The sequence below is a fragment of the Ranitomeya variabilis genome, chromosome 2 (assembly GCF_051348905.1).
Source record: "Ranitomeya variabilis isolate aRanVar5 chromosome 2, aRanVar5.hap1, whole genome shotgun sequence".
NCBI classification, from domain to species: Eukaryota; Metazoa; Chordata; class Amphibia; order Anura; family Dendrobatidae; genus Ranitomeya; species Ranitomeya variabilis.
In genome coordinates this window covers 909395130-909410024 of record NC_135233.1, presented here as the reverse complement: position 1 = coordinate 909410024, position 14895 = coordinate 909395130, and the positions used below count along the sequence as shown (strand labels likewise).

The following is a 14895-nucleotide window of genomic DNA, read 5'->3' as shown; positions in this document are numbered from 1 at the left end:
ACGATGCCTGGTGCGACTGACGCCGAAGTGCCCGGCCAAGGGTATGTCATGAGAGATTCGCAGTAACTCCTGCCTGTACTTCTTGGGAACTACCAGCTGTCGTTTTATAGTGGGGCTTGTCCCTGTGTGGTGCTGCTCTGTGATCCGGTAGAGGAGTCCCTGCTTCCATATAAACTGTTCCCCTTCCAGTACCCCTCTCCCCTCTTGTGCCTTCCCACGATATCCCTCCAATGAAGGATCCTCAAATAATTTCACCTCCGCAGCTCGAGCTTGTCTCCGGGTTGTCACAGGATATGTCTCAGCCAGAGGGGCAACCGAGAAGGCAGACAACATGGGCCCCAAGTCATTTCCCAGCAAGACATCTGCGGGCAAATCCTCCATCAAGCCGACCTCAACAAGGCCATCCCTGACGCCCCAGTTTAGGTGAATCCGGGCAGTGGGCAGTTGATGTATGGCTCCCCCTGCTACACGGACTGCCACTGTCCGGTCCGTCTTCTCTTGGTCTCGGACGAGATGAGGCTTCACAAGGGTCAAAGTTGCCCCGGAATCTCTTAGTCCCTGCATACGTTTCCCATGAACCCACACGACCTGTCGATGCTGTTGTCGATTATCTGCCTGGGCTGCCTGCACGGGGTCCACTTCATGCAGCACTTCCTCCATTTCTTCCACCCCTTGGTTAGTCGTAGCCCCCAATCTCGGGTCAACTTCGCCTTGGCAGCAGTGTACAGCGGCCCGGCTGAAGGTAGCTGTTCCCGCCTTTGGCCACTGGGTATGCTGAGTCCAGTTGGGACATTGTCTTTGCAGGGGGCCCAGCTGACGGCAGGTGTGGCATCGCGCCCCAGGGGAACTGTGGTAGGGTGGGTTTCTAGCTGGTCCCCCTACAATCTTCTGTGGTTTGGGGCCCTCCAGGTCCATGGGTGGACCCCTAGTGACCATCTTTGATCCGGACAACTGAGGCCTCCTGGCATCATGATGTTCATCGGCCAGACGAGCGGCTTCCTGAAGAGTCGTTGGCCGCCTGTCCCGAAGCCATTCCTGTGTCTCGGGGGTTAGTCCATTAAAGAATCGTTCTAACAAGACAAGCTGGAGGACGTCCTCCTTAGGCTACGTTCACATTTGCGTCTTGCGATGCAGCGTCGTCGACGCAACGCATGACGCATTAGTAACGCACACTAAACGCACCGTTTTCGACGCATGCGTTTAACGCATGCGTCGTAAAACGCAGCGTTTTTTGGTGCGTTTTTGCTGCGTTTTTGTTAAAAACGCAGCGTTTTTCGACGCATGCGTTGTCAAACAATGATGTCATTTTTTCACCCAATAGCATGACGAAAAGGCCCATTACTGTCTAGACACTAGATAATACCACCAATGGATAGAAGAGGGTGGGTATAATGGAATTTTAGTATATATACCCCGGCATAGATAAATTCCTCCCATTTTGCGTGTTTTTACAGCATCAAGATGGAGCGTCCCATGGAGAGTATCTACCTCAATATGGAGCTGGATTTTGCCATGGCTAATGCTTACGCTATCGCCTTTCATGAACAAAGGAAAAGAGATAAACAAAGGAGGAGTCATCGGCGCTTTTGGCTACACCCTATAGTGGAAGTCCGAGAGAGCCGTGGAGCCTACCATTGTTTGTTTGGCGAGCTAAATGACAACCTGGAAAAATATTTTGAGTATACCAGGATGTCTCAAGACAGCTTCTGCTATCTGCTGCGTCTGGTGGAAGGAGCCATTACCAGGCAGGACACGCAGCTCCGGAGATCAATTTCCACCGAGGAACGTCTGCTGGTGACTCTACGGTACGTAATGTAGCTATTTGAAGGACTTTATATGTTCTGCCCTTTTTTTAAATAACCTTTTTTTTTGTTTGGGGGGGGGGAGGGATGGAAAATGTAATTTTATTTTATAACAATGTACTTTAATTAAATTAATTTATTTTTCTTCTTGGCAGTTTCCTGGCTACCGGAGAGATCTTGAGATCCCTGCATTTCCAGTTTCGGATTGGAGTCTCCACACTTTCGGGTATTATTGCCGACACATGCCGCGCATTGTGGGACAATCTCCGGGAGGAATTTTTACCAATCCCAACAACAGAGTTATGGGAGGCCAACGCCCAAAAATTTGACCAACTGTGTTCTTTCCCTAACTGTATTGGAGCAGTGGATGGGAAGCACATTAGGATTACAAAGCCTGCAAGAAGTGGATCTCTGTTTTTTAATTACAAAAAATACTTTTCCACCGTGCTCATGGCAATTGCAGGTGCGGACTGCAGGTTTCTCGCCGTGGACATTGGAGCGTTTGGCCGTGCAAATGATTCACGGACATTTAAGGAGTCTGATATGGGCCAAAGATTATATGAGAACAATTTTAATTTCCCCCAGCCAAGACCTCTTCCCAACACCGAAGGGCCGGCAATGCCATTTGTGGTTGTTGGTGATGAGGCATTTCAAATGTGTGCCAACCTACTGAAACCCTAGTCCAGTTGGGGCTTGGACCACACAAAAAGTATTTTTAATTATAGACTGTCCAGGGCCAGAAGAACTGTGGAGTGCGCCTTTGGAATCCTTGTCTCCAAATGGCGGATTTTAGGATCCGCTATAAATCTGAAAATTGAGACAGTTGATCAGGTGGTGAAGGCTTGTGTGGTTCTCCACAATTATATTATTGCTAAAGAGAGACTCAAAGTGGAACTAGATGAACCCATACCAAACCCATTGCCCGATTACCAAGATCATCCTCTGAGGACAACTTTGGAAATTGCTCAGATGAGGGATCGATTTGCTTCATATTTTGTTTCAGATGTTGGCCGTGTGTCATGGCAAGATCAAATGGTTTAATGTAGAAACAGTACTTTATCCTGCTGTAACTGTAACTAAATTTATGGTGATTAATAAAAATCTAAACACTGTCATTTAAAGAATTAAACACTATTGAGTCCATGACATTTTACCACCCTAATGTAATGTTCTTTAAATGTTGTAATGTACCGTGATTTTCTACTGTGTTGTGTTTTGAAATAAAGTTCTTTATTGTGCCTTTCCGTTTAAAAAAAAAAAATGCTCCCCTATGTTACAATGTTGTTGGCAATAAAAAAAAAGTTAAAACAAATCCAATGTTCTAGAACCAAATGCGTGTACCACAAAATGTAGTAATGTGAGCACCAGTTCCCAAATTGACTCTGACAAAAGAAACCAATTGTTCACATAGCCGTGTGTTCCATAGTTTTAAAAGCGAACATGATCGGCTCCCACCTTGTCAAGCAATTAATCTTGCAGACTATTTGCATATAGAACCTGGCATCATGGAGCGTGATGGCTGAAGCAGGTTTTCTGCCGCTGCATGTGCCGCGGCTGTGTGACAGGCACTACACATGCATGGCGAGGTAATAGGCCTTGGATGTGCATGTGTTCTGCCTGTCACACAGCCTCTGAACATGTGGCTGCAGATCATAATCCACAGTCCATGAATCCGGGGCCCATATGCTACTAGTCTGCAAGTGTTTTGCTTGACAAGGAGGGAGACGATCATGTTTGCTCAACTCTAGTGAGTTAACACTATTGAACTCAGGATGCTGGAATACGTCCAGAGTCAAGTAGTGGCGACACTTGGCCACGTGAACATTGCTACCACCTCACCTGACCAATAACCTTAAGGTACCGTTACACTAAACGATTAACCAACGCTCTCGACCAGCGATACGACCTGGCCGTGATCGTTGTTAAGTCGTTGTGTGGTCGCTGGAGAGCTGTCACACAGACAGCTCTACAGCGACCAACAATGACGAAGTCCCCGTGTAACCAGGGTAAACGTCGGGTTACTAAGCGCAGGGCCGCACTTAGTATCCCGATGTTTACCCTGGTTACCATTGTAAATGTGAAAAAAACCAAACAGTACATACTTACATTCCGGTGTCTGCCACGTCCATCGCCGCCGGCCCTAAAGCACAGCACAGCACAGCACAGCGTTGACGTCACCGGTGTGCTCTGCTTTTACTTTACGGCCGGGACTCAGTGTCAGTCAATGCGGGAAGATGACGGCGAGGGACGTGGCAGACACCGGAATGTAAGTATGTACTGTTTTTTTTTTTTAACATTTACAATGGTAACCAGGGGAAACATCGGGTTACTAAGCGGCCCTGCGCTTAGTAACCCGATATTTACCCTGGTTACCAGTGAAGACATCGCTGGATCGGTGTCACACACGCCGATCCAGCGATGATAGCGGGTGATCAGGTGATCAGCGACCAAAAAAAGGTCCTGATCATTCGCAGCGACCAACGATCTCCCAGCAGGGGCCTGATCGTTGGTCGCTGTCACGCATAACGATTTCGTTAACGATATCGTTGCTACGTCACAAAAAGCAACGATATCGTTAACGAAATCGTTATGTGTGACGGTACCTTTACAGTAGGTTTGAAAATTGATATATTTTTTAATCCTCTTTGTGTTTGTAACACCTCATAGTACAATGAGAGACAGCCCACAAAAAAATTACAACAAACTGGATAAAATTGTGTCAGACATTGCAGATATGAGGTGTTAAAAACACAAGATTTGTGTATACGGCGCACGGTGTGAGTTGGTGCAAACTTTATTTTAGACCAAGAAACTCCGATTTTGTTATCAAAATAACAATTTTATTAAGGGTGACACAAAAAGAAAAATGGGGAAAGGTTCTAAGGGGTAGGAACTTCGGCGATTAAGGGAGATTGATATCCAGTTTGGGAGTGGGTGGAGGGGGGGTGGAGGAGGAGGAACCACCATACTGCACAATACTTGAAGGTATGCCGACGTCTGACCACCCTGTGGTCGACGGTGGCGAGAATGCCAACGCAGGAGGGGAGGGAGGAGGCACGACCAGTCTCCTTGGCACTGTGGACTGGCTCTGGCTACTCCTGCTCCGGCTAGACCCCGGCCGAGAGCTCGGTGTTGGTATTGGAGCCGCCAGAGCCGCCGTAGCTGTTGTTGTTTTTGGCCGTTTTCTCCTCTCTCCCTCTGGGTGTTTGTTATGGTTCTCAATGGCAAGAGAACATAGCCCAGCAAACATACGAACTAGCTCTTGGAAGGATGGAAACTAAACTGACCATGAACTAAACCTGCCGCACAACTAACAGTAGCCGGGTAGCGTAGCCTGCGTTTTATCCCTAGACGCCCAGCGCCGGCCGGAGGACTAACTAATCCTGGCAGAGGAAAATATAGTCCTGGCTCACCTCTAGAGAAATTTCCCCGAAAGGCAGACAGAGGCCCCCACAAATATTGGCGGTGATTTTAGATGAAATGACAAACGTAGTATGAAAATAGGTTTAGCAAAATTGAGGTCCGCTTACTAGATAGCAGGAAGACAGAAAGGGCACTTTCATGGTCAGCTGAAAACCCTATCAAAATACCATCCTGAAATTACTTTAAGACTCTAGTATTAACTCATAACATCAGAGTGGCAATTTCAGATCACAAGAGCTTTCCAGACACAGAAACGAAACTACAGCTGTGAACTGGAACAAAATGCAAAAACAAACAAGGACTAAGTCCAACTTAGCTGGGAGTTGTCTAGCAGCAGGAACATGCACAGAAAGGCTTCTGATTACAATGTTGACCGGCATGGAAGTGACAGAGGAGCAAGGCTAAATAGCGACTCCCACATCCTGATGGAAACAGGTGAACAGAGAGGATGATGCACACCAGTTCAATTCCACCAGTGGCCACCGGGGGAGCCCAAAATCCAATTTCACAACAGGTGTTGTTCTGCGTGGCGTCTTTGGGTCCTTGAAGGCCTGGCAGGAGCAGGACTCTGCGGCTCGGTTCTATGGTGTCGGCGGCGGCGGCGGTGGCCCTCGGCACGCGGAGCTCTGTGTGGGTGCTCTGCAGCAGGAGTCGGAGTCATGCTAGCCAGCGATGGTACTACGGGCATTGTAGTCGCTGACTGCATGACCCGAGCCTGCTGCAGAGCAGTCACGTAGGCACTGTTGCAGGCCTGCATCACCGAAATCTGGAGTTCCGGCGTAAGATGTTCCACCATGCCCTTCGCAATGGCACTAAAGAAATGTTTTGCCGGCCTCGAGAGCTCGGATTCCATAGTTTCAAGGCACCGGTCGATATTGGACAGAGCTGTGTCCATTCTATCGCCCAGCGCCTTGAAACAATTCTGGAAGACCGTGCTCAAATGTAAAAATTCGGGCAGTAGCGGCCTGTCCGAGGCCCGCTGACGCTGTCGGGAATACCCGAAGGAAGGAGCGCCAGTGGCCTCGGCCAGGGGAACATCTGATGGACCGGCTGCTGGTTCTCCAGATGGTGGTGCAAGCCTACTCTCGCTGTGGGATGGCTGTGACGGGTCAGATGGCGATTCACGAAGGACCGCTCCAGAGGGCCGAACAGGCTCGAGGGTGCTGCTGTGTGTTCTGTGAAAACATAAGGAAAACATTAGTATACAAAATATAACATTTCACATTCGCCACCTCCTGTGTATAATATAAAGTTAACATTGCATCACACACTATAAAATTATAATTTTACAAAATTGGAAAGGGTCAGTTCCGTCTGTCAGTCCTAACGGTATTAATTCGCTGATTGTTACGGCCAACTGCCTGTCATGGCTGACGCGACCAATCAGCGCCGGGCACAGTCCTGATTAAAATGGCCGCTCCTTACTCCCCGCAGTGAATGCCTGTCGCCCGCATACTCCCCTCTGTCATCGATAAACACTTACCGGCGGTAACCGTTGCCGCCGTTAAGATGTAACCAAATTTTTACTATTGACACTGCCTATGCCGCATCAATATTAAAAATTGAAAACATTTTGTTTTTAAAAATTACCATGCTATACTCACCCATGGTTGCCGTTTGTAACGGCCGCCATGGTTTACGCTTATCGTCGGAACTGCCATGACGTCACGGTCATGTGACCGAGACGTCATCAAAGGTCCTGCAATAAGACCAACCCTGAGAACATAACCTGCCGTGGACTAGAAGGTCTCCCGTGACTATTATTTTAACGTTTTATTGGAAACTGTGATAAACCTGGATGGGCAATATACTATGCCACTATGAAATATTGCACGTGGCTGGCCAATATACTATGTGTCTGTGTGCTGTATACTACGTCACTGGGCAATATAATAAATGGCTGGACAATAAACTACATGGCTGGGGAATATACTACGTGAATATGCATGTTGTACAATACCCGATGTGTGGGAATAGGTACTAAATACTTACTGTCGGCGGGCAAGAACCGGTCTCAGGAACTGAAGAATTCTGCTGTACTTGTATGTTGATGTCCTTGCCGCAGCAGCACCACTACGAGTCTGTCCCTCCTTCCGCAGGCCCCGATTGAAACGGTCTTTCATGGAGCGCCATCTGGTCTTCAATTTTTTGACTGTGAAAAAGTCAAACAAAAAAATTAAGGTTGAGAGAAACTTTTTTAATTGATAACGCAACCGTGTGCGATTCTACAAAAGTAGAACACATCACAGACGGTTGTGTATCCTGGCCTGATGGGTCAGAGCGGCATTTCGGCAATACTTACCAAATTTATCTTTGTCTGTGGGTGAAGCGCTGTCAAAGCCATCCCACAGCGATTTGGCCACCTCAGCCCACATACGTCTCAAAACCCCCTGGTCCGCGTGCCGGGGGTCACGGCTGTCCCACAACGGGCCTCGCTCCTGGATAGAGGCGACCATGATGTCTATGTCTATGCCCTCATCTTGGTCCCGTTGTGAAACCTAGAATAATTGGAAAACATTTATGTTTGCAATATAAATAAAAATTGGTCTCCCTCCCTCCTCCCCCCCCAAAAAAAAAAAATAAAATAAAAAAAATAAAAAGTGTAAAGAAAAAAAAAAATTTACTAGGTTGTTTGAAAAAATACTTACTCGCCGTCTTGCCACCACAGCTTGGCCCCGAGGTCGCTGCTCCTGCTGGCTCTGTTCCTCCTCACTTGAAGAAGCCTGGAAAATAGTTTTAAAAAATTGAGTGACACGTCTACAAATGACACCGAATAGTAAGCAACAGTAGATCATGTACTCACCGGATTCCCCAGCGGTGTTGTGTGGCTCGAGTCGCTGGCCATTGTTAACAAGATGAAATTCTGAAATGAAAAAAAATTTATTATTTTACTATGCACAATACAGAGGCACATATAGGAAAATATCAAAAAATCCATACATTAACATTACGACCACAACGAACAGTGCACTCATAGTACAATGCCAACTGAACAAGCGCTGAGCAAACAACACCGCCATACATTGAAATAAAAAACAATGGCAGAGACGACACAATGCCAGAGTATAGCAAAAGCATACCAGTCCCAGGAAAGATAACAAAACAAATAAACAACAGACCCTATGTACTAATCCAAAAAGACACAGATTTTTTTTAACAAAATTTTTACAACATTGATTTCCAAAAGGCACAAGAAAAGGCAAACCATACCGCCATACGTTACAATTGAAAAAAAATAACAAAATAAATAAAAGAGTACGGCTACATATGAAGCCCTGAAATTCATCAGAACATGATTAAAAAGGAAAACATTTCTATTTTTAAAAAAACACAGTGGAACAACCGCATGCACAGAACAACCCAAAATAAACAGCACAATAGATTTCAGAAAAAAAAATAACAACCCCCCCCAAAAAAAGGAAAGAAAAGTCAATCCTGGATAGACCACCATACTTTACAATAAAACCAACAAGGCTGGAGACAATGAAACGCCATCATATAACGCCAGAAATATACATCACAACCAGAACAAAAAAACACCCCCAAAAAAAAATGGAAAAGAAAAGTCAATCCTGGATAGACCACCATACTTTACAATAAAATCAACAAGGCCGGAGACAATGAAACGCCATCATATACAACGCCATACATCACAACCAGAATAAAAATACACCAATGTCCGTTACACAACCACAGTGCAGAACTAAACAGACACAACTTGCAATAAACAATTTAAAAATTAAACATTAAGAAAATGCGCAGAATCATTCTATACTTACATCTCTTGAAAGCAGATGATGAGGTCTGGTCTCTGTCGTATGCTGCAGCAAAGTGACAAACAATGCAAACTTTTTTTTATATATGGGGGATGTTTTTTCACTGTCTAGACACAGTCTAGACACTTTTTGTGTAATTTTATTTAACGACGCATGCGTCGCACAACGCATGCACGACGCACGCACTTGCGTCCCGTGAGTTGTCAATTGGTTTCAATGGGGATTGTAACGCAATTACGACGCACGGGCGACGCACGCGTTTTTACGACGCTGCAAAACTGCAACATGTAGCGTCGACCACGCCCCGCCAGGGGCGGCCAAACGACGCATGCGTCGTGCAACGCACCAAAACGCATGACAACGCATGTCCATGCGCCCCCAATGTTAAAGATAGGGGCGCATGACGCATGCGTCGTTATGCGTCGACGACGCTGCATCGCAAGACGTAAATGTGAACGTAGCCTAAGAATGGGGCCTTGCATATCAGTATAGGGATGGCGCCAATCATACCAGGTTAAGGATGAGGTCATGCATATTAGGACGAGATGAGGACCCTGCATACCAGGATAGGGATGAGGGTGATAATTCCTACCAGGATAGGGATGAGGGTGATAATTCCTGCCAGGATAGGCATGAGGTGGCCATGCCTACCAGGCTAGAGATAAGGGAGACATGTATACCAGGATAGGGATGAGGGGGCATGCATACCAGGATTGGGATGAGGGCCATGCATACCAGGATAGGGATAAGGGGGCCATGCACACCAGGATAGGGATGAGGGAGCATGCACACCAGGATAGAGATGAGAGGGCCATGCATACCAGGGTACGGATGTGAGGGGCCATGCATGCCAGAATAGGGATGAGGGGCACATGTGTATCAGGATGAGGATGAGGGGACCATATTTACCAGGATAGAGGATATTAAGTACAGAATTGACCACATTTCTTGCTTTAATTTTTTCCCCCCTAATTTCCTCCTCCAAAACCTAGGTGCATCTTATAGTCCAAAAAATACGGTAAATCTCCCCATACAGAACAGTATATTTATTAATAAAGGTATTTAGTTGATTTTTCTAAAGAGATATATTCTAAGATGGACCAGTTACATACATATGAGAAACTTTGAGACTTAAGGTTATATATTTTGCAGATTACCAAGCCCTATCTCAATCAGAGTAGATGTCTTTATCATGAAAAAAGTCTGAATAAAATAAATACCTCTGTTAAACTGATATAAAACTTGTTCTATACCAATAAGTGCTGTAATTTTACTCACAGATATGTGATTCGCTGTTAAAGGGGTATTCCCATCAACAAGATCCAATCCCAATATGTGCTAGGTGTAATAATAATATTAGCAAATACCTCCAAGAAGAAATGTAGTATAGTTTTTCTGATTCGCTGTCTCTTTCCTCATGTGCAGACATTGCAGGACCTTAGGTATCCATGGCTATTACTACTAGCAACTAGCTTACTATCACTATATCAGATGGTCGTAACCATGGATGGCTAAGGTCCTGCAATGCCTGTGTTGTGACTCTGTTGTCGGGTGTCCCGAGACCAGGGATTCCTTCCATGTTCATAACACTTGAGGCCATCTGGCTCGCCCTGTTCCCCAGGTTGCTTCTGATGGTGAAGATGTCGGGGCCACGTACCTTGCCTTAGCTCCTGAACCCATCCTCAGTCTGTACCCTTCCCCCACCCAGGGAAGAAGGGTGTAGTAGTGCACCATAATACATCAACCAGACTAACAAGATAATGCGAACAGGGGTAACAGAAAATACCAAACATGCAAATATATACACATAAACAACAGAGGTATGCACCAGGGACTGGAGGATGGGGTGAAACCAAAGTAGGCGAAGAAAGGGAATTATCACACACTCAAAACCTAGCAACAGTCACAGATAAATCCACCAAACACCTTTCTCCAATACCCACTGGCAACACCCTCCAGCAAAAGCTAACTCTGACAATATGTGCTTAGCAGGATAGGAGATGGGAGTGGCTGACAGTGCACAGCTGAGAGCCTTAATCTCCAGGAGCTCTACACAGCGAGAAGAAGATGAAGGTGAAAGTGTTTCTAATCCATGCAGGAGTAGGAGAAATCAGATGCTGCGGTCTTCTGACTCCTCTCTGTCATGGTAAACCCGTACACTTAGGTAGGAAACAAGGATCATCCCCGCGCTGCCGCAAGAAAAATTCCAAAAATTGTAGAGGTTTCAACGTGGTTTATTCTCCGCGTTTCGGGGTTCAGGCGACCCCTTCATCAGGATGTACCACAAATATTGTAAACCAGTGACAGACTGCACGTGGTGAAAGAGACATTGCGAATCAGAAAAATTATACTACATTTCTAATTGGAGGTGTTTGCTAATATTATTATTTTTACACCTACTACATATTGGGATAGGACCTTGGAGATGGGAATACCTCTTTAAATCTATAAGGCTGTGCCAATAAGTATGTGGAGACAAGTGATCTTCATACATGGTTCTGAATATGCCCTATGTAAAGCTTTATTAACCAATGATCTTATTTTGGCAATTAATTGTATAGTTTTTTCCTTACTATTTTGGTTGGATCCTTGAGAGGGAGAGATGGACAAAGGGTCTGTATATTTTTAGTGAAAGTAAAAGTTTTCAGTAAAGGACTACTTAAAAAAAATAAATAAAAGGAGTTAAAAGGACAACACCAGCAATGAGCAGCAAAGGTGCTCAGTTGTCTAACGATCAGATTGTTTCATATTAAACAAGTCTATGTAGAGAGACGGCACTCCTACACACCAGCTGCACTGCGTGACTGTGCAGGAGCTGATGTTCAGATATCAATGTTCTCGCCGCATTATCTAGCTACTCACATGATGTATGCAGACCACACAGTATTACATAAGAACTAACTAGATGATATTTAATTCATAGTGAAATATTCGAAAATTCAGCAGGCAAACACAACAAAGTGCATCTACATGCCTTATATTACACAATGAATTTAATAAAACAATTGTTAAAACGCACCTGTCACTACAGGTGAATGTTCAGAATAAAGTGTCATGTGTGGGTACATAACGATAACCTTTTCTTTCGCTATTTGTCCTCATATCATGTATTTTCAACTAGTTTTCCCCTCTGCAGGCTCTAGCTCCAATTTGTATCTGCTCTAAATCCAGCACTGGAGTTAAGTAAAACATGGTGGCTCAGTGGTTAGCACTATAGCCTTGCAGCTCTGGAGTCCTGGGTTCAAATCCCACAAGGACAACATCTGCAAGGAGTTTGTATGCTCTCCCTGTGTTTGCGTGGGTTTCCTCCGGGTTCTCCGGTTTCCTCCCACATTCCGAAGACATACTGATAGGTAATTTAGATTGTGAGCCCCATTGGGGACAGCGATGATAATATGTGCAAACTGTAAAGCGCTGCGGAATATGTTAGCGCTATGTAAAAATAAAGATTATTATTAAAGCACCAAAAAGCAGCAGCCCTGGCACCATGGTTTTCACTCTGCTCCTTCTTTCTCCTTCCCTTCTCCCTCTCCACAGACATCAATAGGCAGCTGTAATGTGAACTTAAGGCAGGCTTCATACTCGCGTTCGGCAGAGCTGCGGACGGCAGCCTGCTTCCTCCGTGAAGTCACGCCCACTGCCGCGCCTCTTCCTTCAGCTCTGCCTACGTCTGAATGAGTTCTGCGTACCCTATCGTTAACATTGGGTACACAGGCCATGAGGCTGTATGCGAATGCTTCCGAATGCGTCATCTTGACGCTGCGCTGACCTGACGTGTTAGGATTTTGTTGCGGTTGGCGCAGCTTCAAAACGACGCATGCGGAGGCATCTGCATACATCCGCATGGCCTGCGTACCCAATGTTAACCCCTTTACCCCCAAGGGTGGTTTGCACGTTAATGACCAGGCCAATTTTTACAATTCTGACCACTGATCCTTTATGAGGTTATAACTCTGGAACGCTTAAATGGATCCCGGTGATTCTGACATTGTTTTCTCGTGACATATTGTACTTCATGATAGTGGTAAAATTTATTTGATATTACCTGCGTTTATTTGTGAAAAAAATGGAAATTTGACGAAAATATTGAAAATTTCGCAATTTTCCAACTTTGAATTTTTATGCAATTAAATCACAGAGATATGTCACACAAAATACTTAATAAGTAACATTTTTCACATGTCTACTTTACATCAGCACAATTTTGGAACCAAAATTTTTTTTTGTTAGGGAGTTATAAGGGTTAAAAGTTGACCAGCAATTTCTCATTTTTACAACACCATTTTTTTTTAGGGACCACATCTCATTTGAAGTCATTTTGAGGGGTGTATATGATAGAAAATAACCAAGTGTGACACCATTCTAAAAACTGCACCCCTCAAGGTGCTCAAAACCACATTCAAGAACTTTATTAACCCTTCAGGTGTTTCACAGGAATTTTTGGAATGTTTAAATAAAAATGAACATTTAACTTTTTTTCACAAAAAATTTATTTCAGCTCCAATTTGTTTTATTTTACCAAGGGTAACAGGAGAAAGTGGACCCCAAAAGTTGTTGTACAATTTGTCCTGAGTACGACGATACCCCATATGTGGGGGTAAACCACTGTTTGGGCGCATGGCAGAGCTCAGAAGCGAAGGAGCGCCATTTGACTTTTCAATGCAAAATTGACTGGAATTGAGATGGGACGCCATGTTGCGTTTGGAGAGCCCCTGATGTGCCTAAACATTGAAACCCCCCACAAGTGACACCATTTTGGAAAGTAGACCCCCTAAGGAACTTATCTAGATGTATGGTGAGCACTTTGACCCATTAAGTGATTCACAGAAGTTTATAATGCAGAGCCATAAAAATAAAAAATCATATTTTTTCACAAAAATGATATTTTCGCCCCCAATTTTTTATTTTCCCAAGGGTAAGAGAAGAAATTGGACCCCCCACTAGTGACACCATTTTGGAAAGTAGACCCCCTAAGGAACTCATCTAGATGTGTTGTGAGAGCTTTGAACCCCCAAGTGTTTCACTACAGTTTATAACGTAGAGCCGTGAAAATAAAAAATCTTTTTTTTCCACAAAAATTATATTTTAGCCCCCGGTTTTGTATTTTTCCAAGGGTAACAGTTGAAATTAGACCCCAAAAGTTGTTGTCCAATTTGTCCTGAGTACGTTGATACCCCATATGTGGGGGGGAACCACTGTTTGAGGGCATGGCAGAGCTCGGAAGGGAAGGAGCGTCATTTGGAATGCAGACTTACAGTAGATGGATGGGTCTGCAGGCGTCACATTGCATTTGCAGAGCCCCTAATGTACCTAAACAGTAGAAACCCCCTACAAGTGACCCCATTTTGGAAACTAGACCCCCCAAGGAACTTATCTAGATGTTTTGTGAGAACTTTGAACCCCCAAGTGTTTCACTACAGTTTATAACGCAGAGCCGTGAAAATAAAAAATCTTTTTCTTTTCCACAAAAATTATATTTTAGCCCCAAGTTTTGTATTTTTCCAAGGGTAACCGGAAAAATTGGACCCCAAAAGTTGTTGTCCAATGTGTCCTGAGTATGCTGATACCCCATATGTTGGGGTAAACCCCTGTTTGGGCGCACGGGAGAGCTCGGAAGGGAAGGAGCACTGTTTTACTTTTTCAACGCAGAATTGGCTGGAATTGAGATCGGACGCCATGTCGCGTTTGGAGAGCCCCTAATGTGCCTAAACAGTGGAAACCCCCCAATTATAACTGAAACCCTAATCCAAACACATCCCTAACCCTAATCCCAATGGTAACCCTAACCACACCCCTAACCCTAATCCCAACCCTATTCCCAACCGTAAATGTAATCCAAACGCTAACCCTAACTTTAGCCCCAATCCTAACCCTAACGTTAGCCCCAACTCTAA

General features: G+C 44.9%; 2 protein-coding genes and 1 long non-coding RNA gene across 3 annotated transcripts in view; 1 reads left to right on the top strand and 2 right to left on the bottom strand.

The window, feature by feature from the left end:
* SLC7A14 (solute carrier family 7 member 14) overlaps window positions 1-14895 on the bottom strand; it is a 196186-nt gene that overhangs the window by 120035 nt on the left and 61256 nt on the right. The window lies entirely within an intron of this gene.
* Window positions 1-14895, top strand: part of LOC143810012 (uncharacterized) — a 50203-nt gene that overhangs the window by 5847 nt on the left and 29461 nt on the right. The gene's annotated exons all lie outside the window — the stretch shown is intronic.
* On the bottom strand, window positions 7469-9042 carry LOC143808994 (uncharacterized). Its single transcript, XM_077292172.1, has 4 exons — window positions 9005-9042; window positions 8029-8088; window positions 7874-7948; window positions 7469-7723 (listed from the first exon to the last, which is right to left on the bottom strand). Exons 2-4 carry the CDS (start codon window positions 8068-8070, stop codon window positions 7469-7471), a joined length of 372 nt encoding a protein of 123 aa, XP_077148287.1. The 5' UTR covers window positions 8071-8088; window positions 9005-9042.